Source organism: Macaca thibetana, chromosome 1 (assembly GCF_024542745.1).
Source record: "Macaca thibetana thibetana isolate TM-01 chromosome 1, ASM2454274v1, whole genome shotgun sequence".
NCBI classification, from domain to species: domain Eukaryota; kingdom Metazoa; phylum Chordata; class Mammalia; order Primates; family Cercopithecidae; genus Macaca; species Macaca thibetana.
The window spans coordinates 22453659-22475733 of record NC_065578.1 but is presented as its reverse complement, the minus strand read 5'-3'; the positions used below and the strand labels follow the sequence as shown (position 1 = coordinate 22475733).

At 47.7% G+C, this 22075-nt stretch overlaps 3 protein-coding genes across 3 annotated transcripts in view; 1 reads left to right on the top strand and 2 right to left on the bottom strand.

Annotated features, from left to right (window-relative positions):
* Window positions 1-22075, bottom strand: part of RPL11 (ribosomal protein L11) — a 197138-nt gene that overhangs the window by 120657 nt on the left and 54406 nt on the right. The window lies entirely within an intron of this gene.
* The window catches only part of LYPLA2 (lysophospholipase 2), a 293162-nt gene that overhangs the window by 218432 nt on the left and 52655 nt on the right, over window positions 1-22075 (bottom strand). The gene's annotated exons all lie outside the window — the stretch shown is intronic.
* ID3 (inhibitor of DNA binding 3) lies at window positions 20142-22053 on the top strand. Its single transcript, XM_050793602.1, has 3 exons — window positions 20142-20855; window positions 20965-21049; window positions 21570-22053. The coding sequence occupies exons 1-2, from the start codon at window positions 20556-20558 to the stop codon at window positions 21022-21024; spliced, it is 360 nt and encodes a 119-aa protein (XP_050649559.1). The 5' UTR covers window positions 20142-20555; the 3' UTR covers window positions 21025-21049; window positions 21570-22053.

Genomic DNA, 22075 nt, shown 5'->3' with positions numbered 1-22075 from the left:
TTCACTGAGCATGAGCAGTGTGCCAGCCAGGGGCACAGCAGTCTTACTACATTAGTGCTGCCTATGGTCTAGTGGGAAAGGTAGACAAGGCACAGGTAATGGTGGGGTGATTTTTTAAATTTGAGATGGGGTCTCACTGTGTCACCCAGGCTGGAGTACAGTGGCGTGATCTCGGCTCAATGCAACCTCCACATTTTGGGCTCAAACGATCCTCCCACCTCAGCCTCCCTAGTAGCTAGGACCTGCACTACTAGGCCTGGCTAATTTTTCATTTTTTTGTAGAGATGGGGTTTTGCCATGTTGCCCAGGCTGATGTCGAACTCCTGAGTTCAAGCAATCTACCCTCCTCAACCTCCCCAAAGTGTTGGGATTACAGGCATGAGCCACCACGCCTGATGCAGGGTGGTTTTTAAACTAACTATAGAAATACAAATATGGACTCACAACGGAGAGAACAGGTAATAATGCCTGAGATGGGATAAAGCAGGGAGCACAGTGTATGTCCCATTAATTAATCAAGACACTTCAGGGAAATCTATTTGCAGAAAAAGGCAACAGAGTAAAAGAGAAAGTCTGAACTTCAGCTTTTAAGATAGAAAGCCCTCAAATGCAGACTTTACCTGTCTGTGCCTCAGTTCCCTTATCTGTAATATGGGAATACTATGGGAATAATAATATGGGAATAGAATTGGTCTCATAGGGTTATTATTAGGTTTAAGCCAAATCACTGAAGGATTCATTGAATAAATATTTATTGAACGTCTTCTACATACCAGGCACATTATATACAGTAAAGAGCTAGCAAAATGCCTGTCACCAAAAAAAAAGTACTTAATAAATGCCAGTGCTTGTTCTCTTTCCCCTAATTCATAAGTTAGATAAAACTTCAGGACAGAAGTACAAGAGAGATCATAAGGCAGGACAGGCTAAAGGCCGAGTCAAGAGCATGAGATATATGCGTTTAGAGAACAGCGAGGATGTGGCCAGATGGGTCTGCGGATGCTTCCTGGAGGAAGTGGGCTTTGAATCAGACCTCGGAGGATAGACAAGGAGAGGAGGCAGGACTCCATGCAGCAATGATGGTATAAACAAAAACTGGGGCGAGGAAATTAGATAAGAAAAATAAGTTTGATCCAGACAGTGACCCTTTCTGTAAGATTCTGGATTTTTGGAGGGCAAATGAAGCCTCAGTGAAAGTTCAAGATTTTCTAAATCTAAAACAAAATCAAGGGTAAGTACAGATGAAAATGTACTTAATCGTATCACAAGCATTTGCATTTCTTTCAATTTTGCTCCAACTTTGGTATCACTTTTTATGCAGGGCATTTCCCATAGGGAATAGTTCCATGTGTTTCTACTACGTGTATTTAGATTGTCTGCTTTTCCTATTCAGTGTGGCTCCTGAAGGCAGGGGCTGCATTTTATCGCCAGTACATTGCTGGTGCTTGGCATATAGTGAGCACTCAGTAAGCATTTCATTGAATGAATAACTTTTATATTTCTATTTTACATAAAAGCATGAAATTCTGAATTTGTGTTAAAATTCTTAATCCTGACCTGGGGCAAGTATAATATTGATATGTATAAGGAAAGCCAGGCAGGATTGTTTAGCTGGAGACAGCTTCTAGAATGACCAGCCCAGGATCCAGTAGGACTTGCTGGAGTCATACAGAGGCCTTGCTAAACTAAAATTATGAATTCGCAGGCTGTGCTAGGAACCCATTAGGCTATGTTGCTTTAAACTCGGGTCAGCCAACCAAAAGGTGGATGCAAAAGACTTTCTTTAAACAAGCCAGCAGCTTGAGGCTTGAAATAGAACAGAAAGGGAATTCACAGGACTCAACCTTGTCTTCTGTTTGGAGCTCTTGAGACCCAAGGATACTGGCCAGGCGAACCACACTGCGATAAGAAACAGCAGCTGAAGGTTTGTTTTTGGAGCCACCAGATCCAGTGGGTGGACTGTGTCTTGAAATAGAAGCATCTCAAAGGCCTGTGAATCATTTCTTAGTGCCGGCCTGCAAGGTTTCATATCCTGTTCTCAGAGCTACCTTGGGTGCTGTATGTGTATATGCATGTGTGTATTGTTTTCAGGGTTGTTTGCCTAGGATTTGGTTTTGAAACTTTTACTTTCTTTTAATAGCTTTTTTTTTTTTTTTTTTTTTTTTTTTAAGCTGGAAGAATTTTTCAAATGGTTTTTGCGAGAAAGTTCAAACCCTGGAATGACTAAGTCGCTGGAAGAATTTGGACTTTGTGAGGGGAATTTGCACTTGGTATGAATCACCCAGTCACTGATTTCTGCAGCGAGAAGACCTTTTGGAAAGCTTCTGGGTCAGCCCCCTCGTTGTACACACGGGGAAACCGAGGCTCAAGGAGGGGAAGGGCTTCAGCCAAGGTCCCACAGCATGTCTGTGGAAATGACAGGACTGGAATCAGGTCTAGCTCCTGGAACAGCTTTGGGTTTGCGAGAAGCTTTCAAGCACCCAGTCTCCATAGGTGGGCACATTTTCCAAACAGTAGAGGAATAGAAAGAGCAAGAGGGTTCCGAGGAGTTAGATAGAGTTATGGTGAGTTCTAACCCTAACCCTAACCCTAACCCTAACCCTAACCCTAATGGGGAAGGGATTGCTGGAAGGTATTTTATATGAAATAGCTCATTTAATCCTCCCCAGGATCCTATTAGGCAGTGATTCTAAACTGGGGTTGATTTTGCCCCCAGAGGATATTTGGCAAGATCTGGAGACATTTTGGTTTGTCACAACTTGAGTGGGAGTTGCTACTGGCATCTCTTGCCAGCAATTACCCTATGTGGTAGAGGCCAGGGATGCCGCTAAACATCCTGCAATGCACAGGACAGCTCCACAACAAAGAATTATCCAGCCCAAAATGTCAATAGTGTTGGGGCTGAGAAGCCTTGCTATGCAGAAGGTGCTTGTATATACATATCAATTTAACAGCCAAGAAAGCTGAGGCTCAGAAAGTGTAGCCACTGGCTAGCCACGTGGTCTTGGGCAAATTAGCCTCTCTGTGTCTCAGTTTCCTTATCTGTAAAATGGAGGCAACAGTACCTCTGTTACCTAAATAAACATTTGTAAAGCACTTAGAACAGTGCCTGGCACATAGTGTTATATGAATGTTTGCTAAAAATATATAAACAAGCTTACCCAGGAAACACAGAAAGTAGAATTGTAATGAAAGCCCAGGTGAAAAAAATCTATGGAGACTTAAGGGCATGGGGGCTGGAATATGAGAGACCTCCTGGGGTGTAAGACCCTGTGATCAGGTAAGGCTGTCCACCATGTGACATCCTATGTTCCCTGCCACCCCCCACCACCAGTAGCCATGAGGTTTTCCTTCTCAGACACTGCTACCTTAAATGCAACTTCATCTTTTTAGGTTAAGATGATATGCACTTCAACATGAATCTCCTTGGCAAGTATCTGACACAGTAAGCCACTATCAGTCACTAAGAATATTCAGGATAAATTAGTTTTTCAGTTGCCTCCCAACAAATAGGCCAAATGCAGGTTATACTGAGAGTGGAAGGTAAACAGAGGCTGGCAGCTTAGTATTCAGAGGCAGGCTTAGGACAGTGCTGGCAGGTGCACAGTTGCCCTCAGCAATCCTAGGCCATCTGTCATTCCCATACCAGCCAGCAACACCTAGAACAGGCCTCGAGTCTGGGCCCTGCCCAGCTTTGTACCCCCTTTCAGAACCTGCTCCTGACCCTCCCCAACCTTCAGCTCTCCTGGCCTTTTTACTCACTCTGGGGCCTATTCCCTACTTTCCCACTTTGCTCTCTAATCCTCTAATCCTGTTCTCAGTCAGAGGCCAGATTCCTCCACTGGTGGCTGAGACCTGCCAACTTGCTGAGTGATTGCCCTACTCGGTGCTGAAGGCCTGACATATCAGCCCGGCTCTCTCAGCAAGCCCCAGGGCTGTGAAGGAAACTGGGCAGAGGGTGTCACAAGAGTGGAGGGAGAAAAAGCCAAAGCAAGGGTCACCCATATCTCTACTCTGCCCGGAACCCGCCTGCTACACCTATTCATTAGAACATTCATGGCCATTTATGGAGCTCTTTAAGCTATGAGTCTTGCACACGTACAACAGCTCTCACAGCTGTGCCCCATTCCCCCATCCCTGGAGACCTACAAGGGCCCATATTAACTATATTACTTCTCTATTGCTGCTATAACAAAATGACTACAAACTTAGTCATTTAAAAAAACGTAAGTTGCCGGGCGCGGTGGCTCAAGCCTGTAATCCCAGCACTTTGGGAGGCCGAGACGGGTGGATCACGAGGTCAGGAGATCGAGACCATCCTGGCTAACCTGGTGAAACCCCGTCTCTACTAAAAAAAATAAATACAAAAAACTAGCCGAGGTGGCGGGCGCCTGTAGTCCCAGCTACTTGGGAGGCTGAGGCAGGAGAATGGCATGAACCTGGGAGGCGGAGCTTGCAGTGAGCTGAGATCCGGCCACTGCACTCCAGCCTGGGCGACAGAGCGAGACTCCGTCTCAAAAAAAAAAAAAAAAAAAAAAAAAAAAAACAACGTAAGTTTATGCTCTCAAACCAACCTGATCTCACTGGGCTAAAATCAGGGTGTTGGAAGGGCCTTCCCTTCCAGAGGATCTAGAAGATAATTGATTTCCTTGCCTTTTCCGGCTTCTGGAGGCTGCCAACATTCCTTGGGTTATGACCCCTTCCTTCATTTTCAAACCCAGCAACATGACATCTCTCTGACCCTGTTTTCACGGCTGTCTCTGTTTCTCTGACTCTTTTCTGCTGCCCTCTCCCACTTTTAAGGACCCTTCTGATTCCATTGGACCCACCTAGATAATCCTGCATAGCAACCTTCATTCCATCTGAACCTTAATTCCCACTTGCCATGTAACAACACATTCACAAATCACAGGGATTAGGACACAGACATCTTTGAAGGTGACTATGATCCTGCCTACCATGTTAACCAACAGAGTGGCAGGGACCATACAACACAGAGAGCACGTGCTCCTTCTCAAGGGAGCAACTGCTGCTCAGTTCCAGCTGTCGTCATCATGCATCAATATGGGTTCAGTGTGGCTGAGTCTGCCAATATTTCAAGTGAAATCAGAAAACTGGACTTTCAGGTGAAGATTTCCAATTCTGACATCATTGTACAGACCAAAAAAGGAAAAAAGAAAAAAAAAATCTCATAGGCTAGATTTAGCCTGAAGCCACCCAGGTGTGACCTCTGGGTCCACCTCCACCACATCAGCTGTGTGAGATGATGAGATTTCGCTGGCATTTACAGGCTCTGCAGGTTCTGGGGGATGGAGAACCAGTCAGGCCTAGAGGCCAGAGAGAATGTGGTCAGGAGCATAGCGGGTACTGAAGGGGGTGCCTCAGGGGAAAGTTCAGAGGGAGAAGGGACCGACCAACTCCCTAAGGGACCAGCCATCACCTGCAGGAAGCAGCAGTGCCTCAAAGGGTACAGGAAATCAGGCTGAGGTCGACCTGAAAAAATCAACCAGAGTAAGGTGGGCTTTATGGCTTGTGACCTCAGAACAAATCAAGCACACTCTTTCTACTTTCAAAAAGTATCAGTTCTTCCCCTCTGCAAAAAACTAGCAACATTGGCTGGCTGTGAGGAGAGGATGGCAGGGGCAGAGGTGAGAAGGAGGCCTTTCACTTTATGCTTCTCGAGCTTTTTGAGTTTTTAACCAGGTGAAAGTATTACCTACTTCAGATGTTAAATTCAAAACCTTGTATTCATTTAAAAATATTTTTAAATACAATCAGGTGCATTAGAGGTAAAAACACAGAAGCAGTTGTCATGGTGACGCTACTGCACTTCCATGAAGATGGTATGTGTGGTCATATAGCAGGATGGTTTAGAAATGGTGAAATGTTCATATATTTGGCTAATTACTCCGGACCAATCGCCTGTCATTCAAACTGATGGCTGCTTTTCCTTATCCTCACATGCCAGCACTTGAATAAACCAGGTTGGTGTCTTCTGGGAAGTTCCTTTCCATTCTGACTGGCACAAAGCTAAGGCTCTGGAGTCAGACGGCTTGCCTCTTCCATGCTGTGTGACCTTGAACAACATGCTTAGCCTCTCTGAGCCTGTTTCCTCATTTGTATAATGGCTTCATAGGCTTGTTATGAAGATTAATGAGTTAATGTGTATAAAGCACTTGAAACAGCACAAAATCAGTGCCCATAAATGTTGACTCTTATTATTAACTATTTTCACTATCCTTTTCATCTTGTTTATTTTGAGTGGGAGGAGTATTAAAACCATAACTTAAGACATGTAACAAAACATAAGTAATGTAGGTGAACTAAAATGAAGTGAATTTAATCTCTGGTTCCCCAAATCCTTACAAGCGCCCTCTAACAGGAGTATCATTGTCTATTTCATAGAAAAACTGAGACTTGGGGAAAATGATTAAGTTGCTCTAGGACACTGAGTTTGGAAATAGAGAAGATAGGAGCTTGAACCATGTTTTCAAAACTCCAGATCCCATGGCTTTCAAATAGAGGCTGTCCTACAGTATGGTTATAAAGTAACAGGTGCTCCTTCCTTATTTGGCCCAAAAGAAAAAAAAATTGCAGGGCTGAGAGGGGAACTTGGCTTTTTGATTTGTTCAGTTTGGGGCAGCCCCTCCCACCTCCTGGCCCCAGATTCAGTAGATTCCAGGGTTGGGGATCAGGTCAGCAGGTCTCTGGCTTATATTCTGGCCTCAGCTTTAGAGCCACGTTATTCTCTCCCCTGGGAGAGAGTCAGGGTTGGGGAGGGGGTGTCAGAGCCTGGAGACTGCTGTGGATGACCCTGGCCCAGCTGTGGCCTGAGCTTTCTCACCAGGAGGCTTTCCCAGCATCCCCACTTTTCCCCAGGCCTTCTGCCATCTCTCCCAGTTCTCACCATCTAAGAAGTAGTTGTTGCAGCTTGAAAACATGGCTGCTAGCAAACTTGTGGGTTAAATGCCCCCAGAAAGATGGAGGACACTGCCAAAGCAATTTCCAGGAAGCAGGAGAGCCCAGAGGCCAGGAACACTTTGCAGTTTTGAAACCTGGCTCTTTTGCTTCTGGCTCCTTGGCCTCAGGCGGGTGGCTTCACCTTTCTGATGCTTCTGCAACTGTGAAATGGGATGATAACAGTATCTGTCACAAAAGTTGTTTGGAAGCCTGGGCAGCATAGAGAGACCCTGTCTCTACAAATAATTACAAAAAAATTGGGCTGGGCGCGGTGGCTCACACCTGTAATCCCAGCACTTTGGGAGGCCGAAGCAGGTGGATCACAAGGTCAGGAGATCGAGACCATCCTGGCTAACATGGTGAAACCCTGTCTCTACTAAAAATACAAAAAAATTAGCCGGGCATGGTAGTGGGCTCCTGTAATCCCAGCTACTCAGGAGGCTGAGGCAGGAGAATGGCGTGAACGTAGGAGGCAGAGCTTGCAGTGAGCCGAGATTGTACCACTGTACTCCAGCCTGGACGACAGAGCAAGACTTCATCTCAAAAAAAAAAAAAAAAAAAATTGCCAGCTGTGGTGGCATATACCTGTGGTTCCAGCTACTCAGGAGGGTGAGGCAGGAGGATTGCCTAAGCATGGAAGGTTAAGGCTGCAGTGAGCCATGATCAGGCCACTGCACTCCAGCCCAGGCAACAGAGCAAGATCCTGTCTCCAAAAAAAAAGTTGCTGGGAGAATTTTTAATTTACATACTAGAAAATTCACCCATTTTTACGTATATACTTCAATGCTTTTTAGCACATTTACAGAGTTGTTCAACCATCACATCAATTCTAGAATACTTTCATCACCCCTGCAAAAAACCCTGTATCCACTAGCAGTCACTCCCCTTCTGTCCCCCAGTCCCAGGCAACCATTAATCTACTTTCTGTCTGTATAAATTTGCCTCTTTTAGAAATTTCACATAAATGGAACTGCACAGTATGTAGTCCTTTGTGTCTTGCTCCTTTCATGTAAGCATATTTTTGAGGTCCATCTATTTATTGCGTAGATTAGTAGTTCATTTCTTTTTTATAGCTGAATAATATTCCTTTGTATGAATATACACTTTTTTTTTTTTTGAGACAAAGTCTCACTCTGTCGCCCACGCTGGAGTGCAGTGGCGCGATCTCCACTCACTGCAAGCACTGCCTCCCGGGTTCATGCCATTCTCCTGCCTCAGCCTCCTGAGTAGCTGGGATTACAGGCGCGCATCACCACGCCCAGCTAATTTTTGTATTTTTAGTAGAGACGGGGTTTCACCACATTGGCCAGGCTGGTCTCGAACTCCTAACCTCGTGATCCACCCACCTCTGCCTCCCAAAGTACTGGGATTACAGGTGTGAGCCACCGCACCCGGCCTACATTTTGTTGATCCATTCATCAGTTGATGGCTATTTGAGTCATTTCCACTTTTTGGCTATCATGAACAATGCTGCTGTGAACATCCCTGTACGAGTTTCTGGGCAGACATGTTTTCATTTGTCTTGGGTAGACATCTAGGAGGAGAACTGCTAAGTCATATGATAAATTGATGTTTAACTTTTTTTTTTTTTTTTTTTTTTTTTTGAGACGGAGTTTCGCTCTTGTTGCCCAGGCTGGAGTGCAATGGAGTGATCTCAGTTCACTGCAACCCTCCACCTCCCGGGTTCAAGCGATTCTCCTGCCTTAGCCTCCCGAGTAGCTGGGATTACAGTGGGATCGCAGCCATGTGCCACGACACCCGGTGGGTGTTCTTCCCATGGAAGATGGGGTTTTTCCATGTTGGTCAGGCTGGTCTCGAACTCCCAACCTCAAGTGATCCGCCCGCCTCGGCCTCCCAAAGTGCTGGGATTACAGGCATGAGCCGTCATACCCGGCCGATATTTAACTTTTTAAAAACGGCCAAGCTGTTTTCCAAAGTTTTACCTTCCCATCAGCAGTATATGAGGGTTTGTTGAGATAATTAAACAAGATTACCAACACAAAGTGCTTAGCATAGCGCCTGGTCATAGTAAATCCTCAGTAAATGATAGTTAGCACCAACAGGTTTCAATAGAAACAGGAAGTTACAGTACCCAGAGAACGGCTGCCTTCTTCCCTATTCTGAATAAAGTGGATCTCATAATCATAGTCACTGAAGAAAGTGACCAAATTCTTTTTTTTCCCTGGAAGTATGCTTACATTATTTGTACTCTTTAGCCTGGCATTCAAAGCTCTCCAGATATCGCACCTCCATCTACTTCTACAATCCTGGCCTGCACCTCTCCACCTCCTCGCTCCTGCCCAATCAAGTGATCTGCACCTGAGCAGCTTTGTTCATACCATTCTCTGCCCCCTTCCCTCCAGTCTTTCTCCTGCCCTGTCTTCGTGTACCAAAATCTCATCTGGGCTGGGCATGGTGGCTCATGCCTGTAATTCCTTTGGGAGGCTGAGGTGGTAGGACTGCTTGAGGCGAAGAGTTTGAGACCAGCCTGGGAAACACAGCAAGACCTCATCTCTACACAATTTTTTAAAAAAATTAGCCAGGTGTGGTGGGACACATCTGGAGTCCCAGAGTTTTCCAATTGGTAGCCACTAGCTATGTGTGGCTACAGAGCATTTGAAATGTATCTAGTTCAAACTGAGATGTGCTGAATTATAGACACCAGATTTTGATGATGAAGTATAAAAAATAATGTAGGAATAATAGTTTTTCTGTGTTCATTACATGTTGAAATAATGTTTTGAATATACTGGATTAGGTAAAATATATTACTGAAATTAATTTTAAGGCCAGATACAGTGGCTCACACCTGTAATCCCGACACTTTGAGAGGCTGAGGTGGGAGGATAGCTTGAGTCCAGAAGTTCAAGACCAGCCTGGGCAACATAGTGAGAATCTGTCTCTACAAATAATTTAAAAATTAGCCAGGCTTGGTGGCATGTATCTGTGGTCCCAGTTACTCAGGAGGCTGAGGTGGGAGGATGGCTTGAACCCAGGACATCGAGGCTGCAGTTTGAACATGATCACACCACTGCACTCTAGCATAGGCAACAGAGCAAGACCCTACCTCAAAAAAAAAAAAATTAATTTCACTGTCCTTGCTTTTTTAAATATAGCTGGAAAATTTTAAATTACATTTGTGGCTTGCATTATTGTTCTATTGGACAGCAATCGTATAAAGCATCAACATCCTGTTATTGAGCACCTACTTCTTAAATTTTTGCATCTGTTATCTGATATAATACCACAATTCTGTGGGGGTGGATATCATGAATATTTCTTTTTTCCAGATAAGAAAACTGAGGGAGGGTGTGGCCTCCCCAAGGTCGCACCTGGACACTGGCAGAGTCAGGATTCAAACCCAAGCTGTCTGACTGCAAAGCCTGTGCTCTTCTTCCATGGGATTTTGCTGCACAGACTACTGAAAAAACACCAAGAGATTTTGGGGTCTGTCTGGGGTGTCTTTAGCTGGAATTGGGGTATCTCTGTTCGAGAATCTGTCTAGGGTATCTTTGGCTGAGGTGTCTTTGTTCTTTGAATTAGACCAGCTCTGCATGGTGATGAAGCATGCTAATCAGAAATCCTGACTGAATGCTTGTCTTTCATAAACACAAAATATGAAAGCAGATTCATTAATATAAGCAACGCATTTGGAACAAATCAGATCAGGCTGAGTTCCCCACTGTACCACGCTGTCTTCACATGGAAGGCCTCCTTCCTCAGCCACCTGGAAGCCCTTTGTCTTGAACCAGCCCCCTTCCTCCCACTAGCTTGTCCCAAGGACTAGAGAGGAGGGGGCCAGGAGACCCAACCCATTTCCCATCAGGGTCCCAAGGCCACCATCCGGTCCTGGGCCAGGAATTCCTTTCAGAGACTGAATTATACCGGGCCAAAAATAATTCCAAACCCTTGGAGGCTTCCACGAGTCCCCCATCCCTGCTCCATCCTGGTCTAGCTGGCTAGGCCTCCCCACAGCTCCTCCCTGTGTCTTCCTGGGCTCCCCAGACTTCCCTGCCCAGCGCCCACCTGCACTCACACGTGTGTGGCGGGAGAGGGACATTTAAACAAACTGCCCACACCCTGGCTTGCTCTTCCCAGCCCTTCCAGATGGGCAGGAGAAAGGGCGACAGCGACGGTGCTAAATCCACCATCCCTCCGACCCAACCCAGGAAAGCCACCTAGAAATAGCAAGAGACACAGAAACAAAGAGGCACAGAGTGTGTTCCAGACAAAGAGAAAAAAAAGAATGTATAGATCAAGATAAAGACCCGGGGAGGGAGATAAGGAGAACAGACCTGAGCAAAAGACATAGAGAAAGAGGTGGAGGACGAGAAAAGGGGACTCGCGAAAAGGAGAGTTAGAAGGGAAAGTGGGAAGAAGGTAGGGAAATTAGAATGTGAGGAAATTGACTAGGAGAGGAAAAGCAGGGCGCGATGGGAGACCCAGGCGCGCAGGAGACGCTCAGCGGGAGGGAGGCGGCGTGCAGGGCGCGGGCGGCGTAGGGCGTGGGGACGCCGGGGCCGCGGGGGTCCGGGAGGTCCCGGGGGTCCCAGCGGGGGAGGTGCGGGCCCTCCTCCCGGCGCCTGGCCCCGCCGCGGCGGTCCGAGCAGCCACATTCCCCCGGGTTTCCCACACACTCGCTATCAAAGAGTCCCCAAAGCCCCAGCTTTTCCCGCGCCCCTCCCCCGCCAGTGGCTGGAGAAGCTATTTTTCACCCCCTCCTGGTCTTTAATCTGTTGTGGGGAAAGAAAGCGGCTTTTGTTGGACTAGGGGCTGCGCGGGGGGGCGGGGAGGGGGCGCCGGCGATTGTGTGTCCCGCAGCTGCGCGCCCGGGATCGCCGGGGGAGGGGGCCGCCGGGCGCGGGGCGCGGGCGGGGCGGGTCGGGGTGGGGCCGCAAGGGCGCGGGCAGGGAGGGCCGCGGAAGGTCGGGCAGGGCCAGAGAGGGGGCAGCCAGGGCGCGGGGTGCAGGAAGGGAGGGTCGCGGTGGGTGAGGGAGTGGAGGAAAAGGCCACCCGGGCGCTCGAGACCATTGTCCTCTTGGCCCTGTTCTGCACCTGGCCAGGAGATTGGGTGAAGATGGACATACATTGAAGCACGCGCATAGACAGCCGCACACCCAAGGAAGATCCTACACTAGACCCGGAGACACATCGCACACAACAGGCTGAAACACCCAGGGAGGAAGACACATGCGCTCACCCCGCGCACAGCCCTCAAGGAGAGCTCCACACCCAGACAAGGGAGGACAGCACATTGTCGGGGAGGAATACACTCAGAAACTGAGGCCGGGCGCGGTGGTTCACGCCTGTGATCCCCGCACTTTGGGAGGCTGAGGCGGGCGGATCACTTGAGGTCAGGAGTTTGAGACCAGCCTGGCCAATATGGCGAAACACCGTCTTTACAAAAAATACAAAAACTAGCTGGGCGTGGTGGCGCACGCCTGTAATCCCAGCTACTCAGGAGGCTGAGGTAGGAGAATTCCTTGAATCCGAAAGTTGGAGGCTGCAGTGAGCCAATATTGCGCCACTGCACTACAGCCTGGGCAGCAGAGTGGGGCTTTGTATCAAAAAAAAAAAAAAAAAAAAGAAAAGAAAGAAACTGATACACACATACACACATTGCCTGACACCATAAAGTTCTGTGAAACAAAATCCATGTCAAATACCTGTTTTCTTCTTCTTCCATCCCTTTTGTTTGTTTTGTTTTGAGACGAAGTCACTCTGTCACCCAGGCTGGAGTGCAGTGGCATGATCTCAGCTCACTGCAACCTCTGCTGCCCGGGTTCAAGTGATTCTCCTGCCTCAGTCTCCTGAGTAGCTAGAATTACAGGCATGAGCCACCACGTCCAGTGAACTTCTGTATTTCTAGTAGAGATGGGGTTTCACCATGTTGGCCAGGCTGGTCTCGAACTCCTGATCTCAAGTGATCTGCCTACCTCAGCCTCCCAAAGTGCTAGGATTACAGGCGTAAGCCACCATGCCCGGCCCCCAGTTTCTTATTAAGACAGTTCCCATTCTCCAGCATTTGATTCCTTTCTCCCTCCAGTTGGTGGCTCGTGCTGCAAACCATAAACTCTGGACCCTGTTCTGCCTCCCAGTTGCTGTGTGATCTTAGGCAAGTCACTTCACCTCTCTGAGCCTCAACTGATATGAGGATTGAGGGAGATAATACATGTAAAATGTCTGGTTCATGACTGGCACTCTGCATAAGATCCTACTAAGCCTGCTGAAGCTTGGGCCACTTGATTACACTCAGGGATAGCTGTGGCCAGCAGGAGGCTCTCTCTGAGCTGCAGCCCCTGCCTCTGCTTTCTAGCACCCCTGCATCTCTAGCTCACTGCAGAGCTCTGGCTGGGGTAGGGGCAGGGAAGCCCTTTCCTCTCAGGGAGGGTCAGCTCTGTCCCCAGGCCACATCCCTCCCTTCCCAACCTCTCTACTCTCTCAGCTGTTGGAACTACTGCTGAGACCTAGGCCAACACATTTGGGCACGGTGAATATTGCTTTTCAAGGCCTTTTTTGGGCTTCATCTTTTCTTACCTTGGACGCCATCATTCTAAGGCCTTTCCTGAACCCCCATTAGTGGGGTCCCAAATCCAACCATCAGCATCTGTCTACAGCAAAGAACATTATGTCTGGGAGTCGTAGAATCAGAGTCATCCAGCACAGTTTGCATCTGAGTCTCAAATCACCCCTCTAGTTGTCTCCCAAAAGCAATTAATGGGGTGGAACTTAATTCAGTACACCTTTACTAAGTACCTACTCGATGCCAGGCACTGTGAAGGATACTGACTCCAGGGAGACAAATAAGACTTGATTACGAAGCAGGCGAGCTGTGTGTCCCATAAGGTGGTGGGGAGTGTTCAATGAAACTGTGAATGAAATTGCTTTGAAAGTAGTGAAACTGCATTATAAGAGTTCATAATTCTTTTTCTTTTGCTGTTTGTTAAGTCTAAGTTAAATTCCTACATAACCTACTGATGCTCTCCAAAGTCTAGAAGTTTCAAACTTTCCCTTTAACAGAGAAATGAGGCAAAGGCTGTCTCTGTCCTCATTAGCCTAGAAGTGCAAAGATGAGGGAACCGGTCCTTTTGTTTCTGGACACTGTGAGCAGCTTGAATATCTCTTTGTGTGTATCAATGTTTGAGCCATAGGCCTCGGTTCAAATCCTGATTGTTTTCTCCTTTTCCCCGTCAGCTGTGTGGACAAATGTCTTTGAACTTCAGTTTTTTGTGTTTTGTTTTGTTTTGTTTTGAGACGGAGTCTTGCTCTGTTGCCCAGGCTGGAGTGCAGTGGCATGATCTCGGCTCACTGCAACCTCCACCTCCTGGGTTCAAGCAATTCTCCTGCCTCAGCCTCCTGAGTAGCTGGGATTACAGGCACCTGCCACCACACCCGGCTAATTTTTGTATTTTTAGTAGAGATGGAGTTTCATCATGTTGGCCAGGCTGGTCCCGAACTCCTGACCTCGTGATCCACCCACCTCAGCCTCCCAAAGTGCTGAGATTACAGATGTGAGCCACCATGCCCAGCTGAATTTCAGTATTTTTGTGCAGAAAATGATCATGATAATAACCCCCAAAAACTCGAGGGCTAATTATTAAAATAGAATTTATGAAACCTTGAACACATGACAGTCCCTCAGAAAATAAATTTCCTTCCTGTTTCCCTGTGGGTGTTCAGCCCTCAATCCCAGATGGTCTGTGGGCATTCTATAGTTACTGCCTACCTACTGAAGTAAGGGGTAAGTTAATTTCAGGGTGGTGTGGCTGATTGAAGCTAGGCTGACTTTGGGTTAGAAGAGAGAGCTCAACTCTAAAGCTGACTCCTAAAAACAGGAGTAGTTACTTTAAGAATAATCTGGCTGGGCACAGTGGCTCTCACCTGAAATCCCAGCACTTTGGGAGGCCAAGGTGGGTGGATCACTTTTCAGGAATTTGAGACCAGCCTGGAGTTAGCCTGGGAGTGGTGGCTTGCGCCTGTAATCCCAGCTACTCTGGAGGATGAGGCAGGAGAATAGCTTAGAACCCAGGAGGCGGAGATTGCAGTGAGCGGAGATTGTGCCATTGCACTCCAGCCTGGGCGACAGAGTGAGACTCTGTCTCAAAAAAATAAAATAAAATAAAAAATAGGCCGGGCGCGGTGGCTCAAGCCTGTAATCCCAGCACTTTGGGAGGCCGAGACGGGCGGATCACGAGGTCAGGAGATCGAGACCATCCTGGCTAACACAGTGAAACCCCGTCTCTACTAAAAATACAAAAAAACTTAGCCGGGCGAGGTGGCAGGCGCCTGTAGTCCCAGCTACTCGGGAGGCTGAGGCAGGAGAATGGCATGAACCCGGGAGGCGGAGCTTGCAGTGAGCTGAGATCCGGCCACTGCACTCCAGCCTGGGTGACAGAGCGAGACTCCGTCTCAAAAAAAATAAATAAATAAATAAAATAAAATAAAAAATAAACATCTCCTAAAACGTAAGTATGGACAGGAGGAAGGTCTTTGAGGGAGGAAAAGCTTTAGATTTCCAACAAATTCCAATGCTTTCTGAGTCTCTCTGCATAGAAAACAATGTTTTTCCTTAGTACCCCAGCACTTCAGTGTCTGTCTCCCTACCTAATGGATCTGCCTTTACTTTTCTCTATCTGGTAGAATAAAACCCTCTCAGGCCCAAGCTACCTTCCCAGGAGTTCCTTTGTGAGGGCAGAAGGAAAAGCATAGGTGCAGGAGGATACAGGCTTTGGGAGACGGGCAGACCTGGGTGCAAATCTTGGACCTGCCACTTATCTAGCTATGTGACCTTGGGCAAGCACATTCACCTTTCTGAGCCACTGTCTCTTTGTCTATAAGAGGGATCAATGGGAAAATGTGTGAGAAGGCAAGCAAGACTTGGCAAACAGAACTCAATGAATGATGATAGTGGTGGTGGCGCTGAGTGCTCCTGAGCTAGAGAGTAGCTCATCCTGGAGGACTTTGAAATCCCCACCCCTGTAAGGACTCATGCCTTAGATCCTGATGCTCCTCACATTCCTGACAACAGCCTCAGCAGGAACCATTCAACTCACCTGGTACCACCTATCCCACTCAACAGGGGCTACATCACATTATAGCAGATAAAAATAACTAATTGGTTCCCACACCATTTTCTATCCCTTGTCCCCTTTGACTCTCCCAGCTACGAGGTAGATGGATGGTATTTTCCTCCTAATTTAACAGAAGAGACAGCTGAGGCAGAGTGAAGGTAGTAGTAGTCTGGGCAAGGATTGAGCCTGGTCTTGATTCTGAATCCCTGTGCTTTCCTTGTATCACCTGAATCTCAAGCAATACTTTGGGCTCCAGACTCTCTGAGGGGAGAAGGAGAAGGGATGCTCTATGTGTGTGACTGCAAAGTCCTCACCACACCTTCTAGGCACTTATGAGCAAGGAGGTACATATTATGAAATGTGGCATTTGGGAATGTTCTGAGACCACAGCAGACCATCCTAATGCTATTAAGAGTTAGGGGGACAGGCAGGGCGCAGTGGCTCACACCTGTAATCCCAGCACTTTGGGAGATGGAGTTGGGTAGATCATGAGGTCAGGAGTTCGAGACCAGCCTGACCAATATGGTGAAACCCTGTCTCTACTAAAAATACAAAACTTAGCCAGGTGTGGTGGCTTGTGCCTGTAGTCCCAGCTACACGGGAGACTGAGGCAGAAGAATCGTTTGAACCCAGGAGGTGGAGGTTGCAGTGAGCCGAGATCACTCCACTGCACTCCATCCTGGGCGACAGAGTGAGACTCCGTCTCAAAAAAAAGAAGAGAAAAGAAGAAAAAACAAAGAGAAGGCAGAGTGGACACAGAGTCAAATGAGAGGAGGTCTGGATTCTGGCCACAGGCCAGCTACTGACATCCCAAGTAAACTTGAGCAAGTTTCTGAGGTCCCCATGATCCCCATGTCTAGAACATAAATGGGGAAAAGATGATCGATCAATAGATAGATAATAAATAGAGGCTCAGTTTAGACAAAAAGACATCTGCAATCCTTGCCATCATTACTTTGATTTTGAAATCAATAATTCAGGGATCCCACTACCAGCACTTAAAATTTTTTAAAATACAAAACAGTATAACTTAAAGAGTTCTGCCAACTCTTCAAAAAAAAAAAAAATCAGAGAGCACATTGAATTTTTTTTTCTTTTCTTTTCTTTTTTTTTTTTTTAATTTTGGCAGAGGAAGATTCAGTTCCTGGAAATGCTTACAAAATGATTCCTGACACTGGGAGGAGATAGTTAGAAAAAAGAAGAAAAAAATTATACACATATGTAGATAAAGGAAGAAGGTGGAAAGAAAGGGAATAGGCAAAAGAAAAGAAATAACTAGAAGAGAAAGAAAAAAAAGACTTTAAAGGGCCCCAATTGAAGGAACATTATCAAGTTCTCAGCATCTGCAATTCACAAGCCGCTCGCGGTTGGGGCGGTGCAGACCCCGCCCCTCTCTCGGGTGTCCCGCGCTCATTGGTGGGGGAGGCAGTCGCCGGCCGGTGACTGCCCGAGGAAAGGTTGCCTGGGACACGCATCCCTGTGTGAACGCATGACGTCCCACCCTGGCGCCAGGCTGTCTGGGGCTGAGTCTTAGATCAACACAGCTGTGGGACCGGGACCCACAGCTGGGCAAAGGAGCGGATTCCTCAACAAAAAATAGGATTGTGAGAAAAGTTCTGAAACAAAAACAGCGCAGACAAAAGCCTTAATGACATCCTTTCATAAAAATAAAAAATGCAAGAGGGGGGAAAAAGCTGGTAAAAGGAGCAGAACTGGGAACAGAAAGTTCAGAGGCATTTGGAATAAGAGGCTGAGGCCCCACCACCGCTAAACAAGTTGCAGAAGGCCTGAGCTAGCCTGTCCAGTCTGCTGTGGGGAAAAAGAAGTCTCTTGGGTTTAAACTCTATTCAGGGTTCCTAACCATAACCTGCTTCTTTCACAATTAGAATCTTCGTCTAGAGAAGACCCTTAAAGGTCACTTGCTTCCTCCCAGCCTCCTCCTACCCACTATCTTTTTTTTTCTTTCTTTCTTTCTTTTTTTTTTTTTAAGAGAAAATGAAGCCCAGGAAGGGAGGAAATTCGTCCAAGGGCACACTGCAAATTATTGCATGCACAGAACTGAATTTTGCTTGCTAATCCCACAGCATCCTTCTGCCTTATGTCACACAGCCCATGGGCATTTCAGCCTGGAAGCATCCTGGGAAATAATAAATGTGAAAGTGCTTTGCAAACCTAAACCACTATACAAGCCTGAGGCATCAGCTGTAGTAGTGGAGGAAGGAAAAGAAGGAAGGAGAACCTGGGTAGACTGAGCACCTTCCACACAACTGGCCCATGCTGGGCCCCCCAGGCAGTAAGAAGACTTAAGATCAGATGGAGTGAGCACATCAGGTGCTTTGCAAAGAAAAAGCATTCAATAATTATCAAATGAATGAATGAGTAGACCCAATTAGTTCCATTTTATAGATGGGAAAATAGAAGCACCCAGGGATAACTTAGCCGAAGTTCACACAATTAGTTTAGAAGAAGAATGGACATTTGCACAGAAATCTGCCTGGACCATGATTTTTCTAGAACCCCCTGGACTTGACCATTTTGTCACAGAAGTCTGCAAGATAGGAAAAGAAGGGTCTTCTCTTGGTTATTCAGGAGTTCCTACAACCACTATTTTGCCTTTCCTGATCAAATAGCTGGCACTTGACTGCTGTAGCATATAAAGACTGACTGGCCCACTCACAGGTTATTTTCTTCCTCTTTTCTTATACTAAAGAGCCTGTCCTTGAAAAAAACATTCCAGGAAGGAATCTTTCTTGGGCCACAGAGCCCTGTGGTTTGATGAAAAAGAACAAGGCTTCAAGACTGGCTCTGCTATTACTTGTAGTGTAACATTGGATGTGTCTTAAATGCCCTCCTTGGGTCCCTCAGCAGCCTTCACCTACCTATCCAAATTCACACAGTCTTGGACTTCTGCAGTTGGAAAGGATTTAAAATAATCACTCAGCACCATCTTCTATTTTACTCACAAGGCAATTAAAGCCAGGGTACCTGGGCTTGTTCAAGATTACATGACAAATTATTGTCAGGGCTAGCACTATGAACCCAGGGCTCTCAATTCCCAGTGTCCTTTTTAACTGTTTTGAGACTCTCTTTGGCTCTGAGCTCCCCTTGTCCTGTTAATCAGTGCCACACACTATTGAACTCTTGTTTTCTGTGTTAATCTTCTCTCCCCAAATTGTGGGGTGCTTGAAAGCAGGAACCACTGTTTTATGTGGAGGGAGTCCATATATATTCACCAATGGTTCATTAGGAAAGTAGCTATTGGAATCCCACTGGGTCATTTCCAAAATGGAAAGCAGCATCTTGGAAGTGCAGGTTCCCAAATGTCTAAGGAGGTGACAAGAAGACAAGCAAAGAAAGAATACTGAGCACAGTGTCCTGTTGCAATACAGGACTTAGTTTGCCGGCCCTCTGGTTCCTTTCCTGGTCTTTCAGATGGAGCTGGAGCTACTTCAGCAGGGCTAAGAATAATCAAGTCCAGGTGGCCTGCCCTTCCATAGGAGAAAGGGATAGACAATAGAGCAATGAAATTACCATTGTTTTCTGCACAGAGGTGTGTGGAAAGTAAGGAGAGGGGAAGTTAACAAATTTGCTGACCCAATGGGGGGCTCTTAAAAAGGTTTATATAGGAATTGTCCCATCTGTGCCTCCACATTTAAAACCTTGTCTAAAATTCTAATTGAACTCACCAAGCACAACTGTGCATATATTTGGTTCGTTATGGAGTTCACAGGGCAGAAGGTCCAGGCTCCTTTTTTCCCCATGCAAAAAGCATGGGCTCAGGCTTTCTTCTTTTCCCCTGTTGCTCAAATAAATAGTGTTCTTTGCTCAAACCCCCTTTCCCTCCTCCTTCTGCAATCTCAGCGCCTAGCGCAAATCTGTTTTCTTCATTGTAACCTCAGCTTCACCGCAATTAATTTTTTTTCCCTCTGGTCACAAGATAATTCCTGACGCCAGTGAGTCTGGAGGTCAGACGAACAGCAAATTGGGGAACAAGGCGGCACTAATTCCTTACAAGTTTCCCTTGAAAAATCTTTTGCTTAAAAAAAGGGAGGGGGGAGCTTCTTTGCTGTTCAGGGATTTATGACCTCGGAGGAGCTGTGGGTTCGAACCAGTGTTGGGCTAAAGGCGGACTGGCAGGGGGCAGGGAAGCTCAAATATCTGGGGCGCTGCCAGGAAAAAGCAAATTCTTGAAGTTAATGGTTTTGAGTGATTTTTAAATCCTTGCTGGCGAAGAGGCCCGCCTCGCCCCAGTATCAGCGCTTCCTCATTCTTTGAATCCGCGGCTCCGCGGTCTTCGGCGTCAGACCAGCCGGAGGAAGCCTGTTTGCAATTTAAGCGGTCTGTGAACGCCCAGGGCCGGCAGGGGCGTGGCCGAGGCGGGCCGTTTTGAATAAAGGGGCGTGCCTTCGAGGCGGGCTCTATAAGTGCCGGCGGCCGCGAGCGTCTGCGTATTGCAAGCCGCTGTGAGGGGATTTCTTTGGGTTTTCTTCCCCTTTTGGGCACCTCTGGACTCACTCCCCAGCAATGAAGGCGCTGAGCCCGGTGCGCGGCTGCTACGAGGCAGTGTGCTGTCTGTCTGAACGCAGTCTGGCCATCGCCCGGGGCCGAGGCAAGGGCCCGGCAGCCGAGGAGCCGCTGAGCCTGCTGGACGACATGAACCACTGCTACTCCCGCCTGCGGGAACTGGTACCTGGAGTCCCGAGAGGCACTCAGCTTAGCCAGGTGGAAATCCTACAGCGCGTCATCGACTACATCCTCGACCTGCAGGTGGTCCTGGCCGAGCCAGTCCCAGGACCCCCGGACGGCCCTCATCTCCCCATCCAGGTAAGCCTGGAAGCCGGAGCAGGGCTGAACACTCAGGCAAGGATGCTGCCAGCCCCTTGGAGCGCCAGATTGCCTTGTGTAACTCTTCCCTTTTTTTCTCTTTTATCAGACAGCCGAACTCTCTCCGGAACTTGTCATCTCCAACGACAAAAGGAGCTTCTGCCACTGACCCTGCCGTGTCCTGACACCTCCAGGTGAGCATCTCCTCCCTTGGAGAGGGAGGTTTAAACGGCCAGTTCTGGAGTTGGCAGACCTTTTTAAAGATTGCCACTCCCTCGGTTTAGGGAAATCGAGGCCAGAGACGGACAAGTGACTTGCCCAGGGTAGCATTAAATGAATGGCAGAGTCAGTTGCCATGTGATGTGCGTTTCAGCCTTAAACGCGCGTCGCCCCTGCCCTCATGCTGTGGCCGAGGGTCTGGGAAAGTAGACGCGGGTCCGACTAAATAGTAAGTCTTTGATCGGAGTTGTATAGGGAGCTGTGTCTTCGGCAGCCCCCTCCCAGCTAGTGTCAGTTCCAAGTGGGAGGGGTAGTGCAAGCTCCGCCTGTGGTCTTTGGCGCCAACTGGGTGGGGGCAGCGTGGGGCACGGAGTTATCAGCTGGAGGTAGAGACCAAGTTTCCTCCCTGGCGCCGACCAGTCTGCGGACGGCCCCCGCCTCGGCGCGCTCGGCGGAAACTGACTGCTCCTTGGTCTTCTTTCCTCCCCCGCCCAGAACGCAGGTGCTGGCGCCCGTTCGGCCTGGGACCCCGGGAACCTCTCCTGCCGGAAGCCAGACGGCATGGATGGGCCCCAACTTCGCCCTGCCCACTTCACCAAACCCCTTCCTGGAGGCTGAACCTGGTGCTCTGGAGCGAAGGACTGTGAACTTGTGTGGCCTGAAGAGCCAGAGCTAGCTCTGGCCACCAGCTGGGCGACATCACCCTGCCCTTGCCCCACCCCCAAGTTTTAAGGACTGTCTTTTCAGAGCTTGGAGGTGTGGAAGGAGTGGCTGCTCTCCAACTATGCCAAGGCGGCGGCAGAGCTGGTCTTCTGGTCTCCTTGGAGAAAGGTTCTGTTGCCCTGATTTATGAACTCTATAATAGAGTATATAGGTTTTTGTACCTTTTTTTACAGGAAGGTGACTTTCTGTAACAATGCGATGTATATTAAACTTTTTATAAAAGTTAACATTTTGCATAATAAACGATTTTTAAACACTTGTGTATATGATGACACCCG